The 6,736-nt window shown below is 33.9% G+C and overlaps 1 protein-coding gene across 4 annotated transcripts; it reads left to right on the top strand.

Annotated features, from left to right (window-relative positions):
* ALG10 (DIE2/ALG10 family) lies at positions 1 to 6,415 on the top strand. 4 transcript variants are annotated; one of them, XM_028069973.2, is made up of 9 exons: positions 1 to 268; positions 1,354 to 1,577; positions 1,683 to 1,771; positions 2,843 to 3,176; positions 4,202 to 4,466; positions 4,627 to 4,764; positions 4,864 to 5,068; positions 5,824 to 5,966; positions 6,054 to 6,415. In XM_028069973.2, the coding sequence occupies exons 2-9, from the start codon at positions 1,488 to 1,490 to the stop codon at positions 6,311 to 6,313; spliced, it is 1,524 nt and encodes a 507-aa protein (XP_027925774.1). In that variant the 5' UTR covers positions 1 to 268; positions 1,354 to 1,487; the 3' UTR covers positions 6,314 to 6,415. The 4 variants fall into 4 exon arrangements, with proteins under 4 accessions (XP_027925774.1, XP_027925773.1, XP_027925776.1 ...); XM_028069972.2 differs by having other exon boundaries at positions 6 to 268; positions 1,341 to 1,577; XM_028069974.2 differs by lacking the exon at positions 1 to 268 and having other exon boundaries at positions 1,332 to 1,577.
* Positions 6,416 to 6,736: the final 321 nt, after the last annotated feature.

Genomic DNA, 6,736 nt, shown 5'->3' with positions numbered 1-6,736 from the left:
TGTTCCCCAAATGGAGAGTGAAGATACCCCAAAACCCAGAAGTTTGAACACTGAAAAAACAGCATAGTATTTGGTGCAGCAATTCTCTTTCAGAAACCTTTTTATTTGAGCTAATCCTTTTTCTCAAAAAAATTCACCCCTTCAAAATTTGGCTCAAAGGGGTTTTTTCTCTTTCTCTGTCACCACTTTCCTTCGTGGCAGGTCTCAGCCAGGTCTCAGCGTGCTCCTCCGCATCATCCGCTTCTCTCTGCAAATGTACACATATTTGGTATGCCTTGTTGGAGCTTGATTTGCTCTTTTTTCTTCTTTTTTTTCATTTTTATCACTCCCATTTATATTTTGCGGCAACTCTTTTGTGAATTTTAACTTTGTGTAGAAACCAGTATTGTATTTACAAATGAGTTTATTAGGGTGCGGGTGTGTTGTAGAGGGAAAATGGGCACTCCATTGAATTATAAAAATTGCATTTGTTTTAGTTATTTTGCAGAATGCATTATGATAGAGTCTTTAATGGAGGGTGTAAACCATTTGTTAGGTTAATTGATTTGGGAGATGGGGGATTTGGTAACTTAAATATGCAGTGAGAACTGACCATATTTGTGTGCTGGGTTTGTTCTTTTTATGAACTATTGTTATTCTGGGGGAATGACATCAATTTATGAACTGTTTGACATGATTTGAGAGGAAAAGTTAAACATGCTTATCAATGACACGACGAGATGCTATAAAGGTTGTAGTTTGAAAATTTCTTGAGAATTAAAATAAAACTTGTGTTTAGAGGGCATGGAAGGATTTGAGGGCTATCTTAGATGATATATAGGTTCTGCATAAGGTTATTGGACTTCCGATTTTTTACGTATATGTTTTTGATTTACTGCACTGTTGTGATTAGCCAAGTAATGGACCAAGTCCAAGACTTACAGACTGGTGATTGTGAAATTTCTGCTGGTTATGGTGTTGTACAAAGCTGTTGGTTCATGTGTGCTTTTCATGGTTCCCAATTCTCTAATCAGTTGATTTAATATCCACCGTTCATGTGTGCTTTTCATGGTTTCCAATTCTCTATTGAATGGAATAGTTTCATACTAACTGGAAATTGACATTTTCGGGATTGGGCTGATTTTGAATGCCTATTTGTTACCAGGGAACCGCAGATATTTCTTTCACCTCTGGAATATGCATATTTTTAACTTTGTCAAGATAAAAAGCACCCTATTGTGCTTTTCATGTGATACTTGGATGTATAAATGTCTTTGTAGTATTCCCCGTTTTGGTAATGCTATTTCATATTTGTGAGAAAGATATCTACATCAATTATACAATTTATACAGCTTCTTCAGTGTGGTTGTTCAGGGAAACTTAAGGGTGAGGGTTCAGCTGGAGCATGCTGAGTCATAGCTGCTGCACATGACAATGATATACGCTGTTTGACATCTTGAATTATTGTTGCCATTGTGGTCTTGTTATTATTGAAGATATAGGAGGAAATGGGAAAAATAGCTCTTGCAGCAATAATGAGCTTATGTGTTATTCCTGCCTCCATAATGGTTAATCGCATAGTTCATGAGCCATATATGGTAAGAAAAAGTTTATTAAACTGGAGAACAGACAGTTGTTGATACTTAGATTGATCCTGAAGGAATTTACCTTCATTCAATATGATTAAGATCCATGATTTGCAGGATGAGATATTTCATATACCACAGGCAAAGCAGTACTGCAAGGGAAATTTTGGAAGTTGGGACCGTAATATTACCACTCCTCCTGGCCTGTATGTTCTCTTTTATCCTTGGTATCTTTGCCTCTGGCCCCATCTTCAAGAAAAAAATGATCCCTCTAGCTTATACCAACTACTTATTTGTTATGCCAAAGGAAGTTAGTTCAGCTTGAAAAGTACAATTGGTTGAAGCATTTTTCCTGAAAAGCTTAGGCTCAGCTCTCACCGCCAACAAGCTCCTTTGGCTTATCCTTGTTGGAGCATGTGGCATGCCTTCTCCTTCAAATGGGGCAGCCTTGCCTCTACCAAACTTTTATTAACAAAAATAAATAAAATTATTTATGTGAAATGGAATTGTGTAGAAAAAGAATATTGTAGGATGAATAACAGAAAGTATGAAATCATTCATAAATGATTAACTAGATATCAATATGTGGGGTATGTGAAACTTTCAGTGCAATATTTGTATTGGATAATTTTATTGTTGCAATGCACCTGATGTATTTCGTGTGCATTTGAAACAGAAGCTGTTGTTGGAATATGTAATCAAAATGGATATTTTCCAGATAATGGGAGACGTTTTTATCATTCTCTAAGCATAGCTATAAATATTTTGGTCTGCTTCTGTGCTTTAGCTGGAGTGGTAGGCAGTGACAATTGAAAAATATATAGAAAAAGATTGTTCTCGGTATTCTTAATGATTATGATTAAGCACGGTTGATGCATCATCCAAGTATTCAAGTGAATAAAAAGTCCAAATATAGCAATTTATAACTGGTTGCTTGCATTGCTTAATCTAATTGTAGTATGATTATCAAATGAGAATCATACTCAAGGAAGCTAACTTAAAGCTACGCAATCGATTTGCTGTTAATTGAATGGGTGAAACCAAAAAGCTTAAAGTATTGAACCTCGGCCACTTTGAATAATTAAAAACTTTATATGTATACTATACTCTTTCTAACTATCTATCTGGTACAAACATAAGATAATGTTTGAAGTGTCTTTCAAAATGCAAATCTCTAGATTGAGCAAACATAAACAGTTCTGCATAGATAAATTATTGAAAATATAATGCAGTGTCAAATGTCAAGTTTGATCTTTGCAATTGAATAACTTTTGCAGGTACTATCTTTCACTTGCCCATGTTGCTTCTTTGTTTCCAGGCCTGTACTTTGTACAAGCTGTTTCCTCATTTTCTGACATGTGCTCTGTGGCAATCCTTCGATCGGTTAATGGTGTCTTAGCAATTGTATGCAGTGTAATTTTATACAACATAATTATGCATTTGAAGCCAACACTTACCAAGAGAAAGGCGATGCTTCAAGCAGTGGTCCTATCCTTGTACCCCCTTCACTGGTTTTTCACTTTTCTCTATTACACAGATGTTGCAGCTGTTACGACAGTGCTGGCTATGTATCTAGCAAGTTTGAAGAAAAATTACTGGTTTAGTGCATTGGTAAGGCATATTTTGATTTTAATGGTGTAACCACATTTAAATTGATATGATTTTTTGTTTATGTTTATATTATTTTTATCTAAGTTCCTTTATTTTATTAACTTGTGTCTCATCTAAAACAGTTGAACGTATGTGTACACATTACAGATACTGATGCCTGTTTTTTGTTGCTATTGCACATATTTACTGGAAAGAATCGATTTTGTTTCTCATTTTGATCCTGTGTACTTTTTTACCTAGGAATATATGCATACACCACACATACGTGCATATATATATATATATATATATATATATATATACATATATATATATATATATGTATATACATATATATATATATGTATATATGTATATATATATGTATATATGTATATATATATATATATGTACGTATGCTTATTGCAGGACTAAGTTCAAATATTACTTTATCAGTTCTTCATTGTGGTCTAATTTCAGAAAATAAAAGCAATATTAAAAAGTTAATTCATATCATGATTTTTGTATCTGTTCCTGATTCAAATGGATCTTTGTTATCCCTTATCTCTTATGTATTTGCTTCTGGATCATAAATTTCTCAGAGCCTATTTAAATCCTATTTTTATAACTATTTTCCGTTTTTAAAATAAAAGAAACTATTGATAAGGAGTAGTTTTTGAAAACTGTTTTAAAAAATAGTATCAATTTTTTAGTTTCTGATATAGAAAATCAGAAGATGTCTAAATTGTTTTGGTTTTCTACTTGCAGATTTCTATTTTTTATGTTCTTCCTTACACTGTCCCAACTCTTCCCTCACTCCTATTCGCTAAAGATTAGTTTTTGACAATTGTTTTATAAACTATAAAAAATAGAATCAAACACATACTTCGTCTCTTGGTTTTCAATTTTGGCTGTACGACACAACTTTTGATGAATAGGTTTACGGATAATTCCTATATATACAATACTTTTAGCAGCATACCTGGATTATATTTGTCATTCTATTTTATAGAGTGGTGGTAATGCATTCGAGTTTATTGATACAGATCGGAGCAGTGGCAGTTGTTATTCGCCAAACAAATGTTATATGGGTGCTTCTTGTTGCATGCACTGCAATCATAAATATTTCTGTGACTCATGGAAAGCAAAATACAAAATCTATCAAGTCAGATGTGTCTGTCAAGCATGGTTTAGAATATGCTACTGGTACTAATTCAGAGGGTTTCAATCTGAGGAAGCGAAAAATTGTTAAATCTGGGAATACTATTGAACGCTCATCATCATCTGATTCTTCTCCTTCCTCTTACTCAGGTTTGCTTTCACATATGTTTAAGAAAACCATGAGTTCTATTCTATGAGCCTAAGAAAATAAAATAACTAAATAACTGTAGATAGAATAAAGTTAATCCCATCCTCTGACTACCGTTTTTTGCAACATATAGAATAGATTGATATTGATATTATTTTGCAGGTTTTGCTGATGAATTATGGACCATCCTTTTAACATTGTGGTACATGAAATGGGAGATTCTAATTTCATTTAGCCCCTTTCTCATGGTGGTGGTGGCCTTTATTGTATTTGTGTACTGGAATGGAAGCATTGTTCTGGGTAACATTCATTTTCTTGTTTTCCCTGGTGATGATCTTTTTGGGTCCCTTAGGGGCCCCAAAGACCCTCTTTCTCACACATATCCTACTGACACTGCAGGTGCAAAAGAAGCACACGCAGTTACCCCACATTTCTCTCAGATGCTTTATTTTAGTTTGGTTTCTGTACTGGCTCAGGCTCCTATGCAGATCACTATCACCCAGGCTGTGGACTTGTTTCGTATGTTTCGGAAGAGTAGGCCCCTTCTTTTCTTTCAGATGTTCCTGGCCCTTGTAGTTGGCATGCTCTCAGTACACTTTTTCAGGTTATGTCAGACTCAGATGACTTAGTAAACTATCAAGCAGAATCTGTTTTTTGATTGTCAACACAATTAAATGCATGTTTTGGTGGTGGTGAATTTGTAGACTGCTGTTTCAGTTTTCCTTCAATACTGTAAAATTTTAAGTTCTCTTTCCAACTTCTTTTTACTTATAGAGAATGCTAATTAGATAGAAGTGGAAAGTTTTATAGGAAAATGTTGCATTTATTGTTACCAATGCACCCCCACCATGATTTGTACTGAAAACCTTCTGTTCATCAATTCCTTATCCAGTCCTTAATGTGCTCATTCTCAGCACCCTTTATTTATTGTCTCTTACTAAAGTTTGTCCACCAGTTCAATGTGATAACTTTTCCACTTGGGTTGCATGTATGCCAACACTTTCTCATCAAGCCCAACTCTTTCTAAATCTCTACTGCATGAATTTAACTCATCTTTTTCTATGACCCTATTTAGGTAAATTTTTCAATAAACACTTACTGGAAAAGAAATAAGTCAAAATGATTTAAGCTTCTCTCATTGTTAAAATTAGCCTGTGAAATAGTTAAAATTAGTTTAATGAAAAAACTTTTATATATTATGTACAAATTAATTTTAACTTACCTTAAAAGTTTAATTTATTTTCTTTTATGAGGGGTGATTAGAAATTTATCCAAACAGAACCTTTATCTAAAATCTACTGCATTCTGTATTGTATGACATTTCAACTGTCTGGCTCACTTGTGTCTCAACTTTTGCAGTGTAGCTCATCCATACCTTCTTGCTGATAATCGGCATTACCCTTTTTATCTTTGGAGGAAAGTTATAATGGCTCACTGGTCAATTAAATACCTTCTGGTCCCAGTTTATATATGTTCATGGTTTTCCATCATCAACATGTTGGGTTAGTGTACACAGACATACTATGAAGTCTTGTTTTATTCAACTGCTTATGGCATCATTATAACTACTACTATCCTTTATCAAACAGGAAAATCTAGAAGTAAAATATGGGTTTTGGCATATTTTTTGGCCACTGCAGCTGTTCTTGTACCAGCTCCACTGATAGAGTTCAGATACTACACCATACCATTCTATTTCCTGGTGCTTCACTGTGAAAATAGTGATGATCAAAGTTGGATTCTCACAGGCATACTGTATATTGGTGTTAATATCTTTACAATGGCCATGTTTCTGTTTCGACCTTTCCATTGGGATCATGAGCGTGGAATTCAAAGGTTTATATGGTGATTCAGTTCATTGAAAAACAAGTTTTGTAACAGCGAAACTACCCTTTTTGTGGGCCTTTTACCACCAGTTTTACAAGAGTGGAATTTTAAATCTCCTTAGTTATATTTTTGAGGGATTTAAATCTCCTTAGTTAATATGATAATCCTTTTAGCTACTTGAAGAAAAGTGTTGGTTTTTTGGAACTGATTAACTTTGTCCTGGAATGTTCAAGACACTGTTAATTTAGTTATTGAAAGAAAAGAAAAAATCGATTTACTCCGAACATGTGTTAAAAATTGCAATTAACTCCTGGGCATCATAGTTTAATAACAAAGTGACTTCTGATTTAGTATCAAATTGATCTTTAATATTACATTTTAGTAACCGAGTGGTTTCAAGAAACATAACATCAGAACAGAGTTCTGAGGATTTTTATTCATCTAA

This window comes from Vigna unguiculata, chromosome 5, assembly GCF_037176805.1.
Source record: "Vigna unguiculata cultivar grain cowpea cultivar isolate G323 ecotype 2 chromosome 5, ASM3717680v1, whole genome shotgun sequence".
Lineage (NCBI taxonomy): Eukaryota > Viridiplantae > Streptophyta > Magnoliopsida > Fabales > Fabaceae > Vigna > Vigna unguiculata.
The sequence above is the reverse complement of the archived record's forward strand: the minus strand, read 5'-3'. Positions and strand labels throughout refer to the sequence as shown.

Coding starts and splice junctions, on each gene's coding strand:
- ALG10 (XM_028069973.2), top strand. CDS start 1,488: ATGGGAAAAATAGCTCTTGCAGCAATAATGAGCTTATGTGTTATTCCT. Junction 1,578..1,682: donor TAGTTCATGAGCCATATATG/GTAAGAAAAAGT, acceptor CATGATTTGCAG/GATGAGATATTTCATATACC. Junction 3,177..4,201: donor ATTACTGGTTTAGTGCATTG/GTAAGGCATATT, acceptor TTATTGATACAG/ATCGGAGCAGTGGCAGTTGT.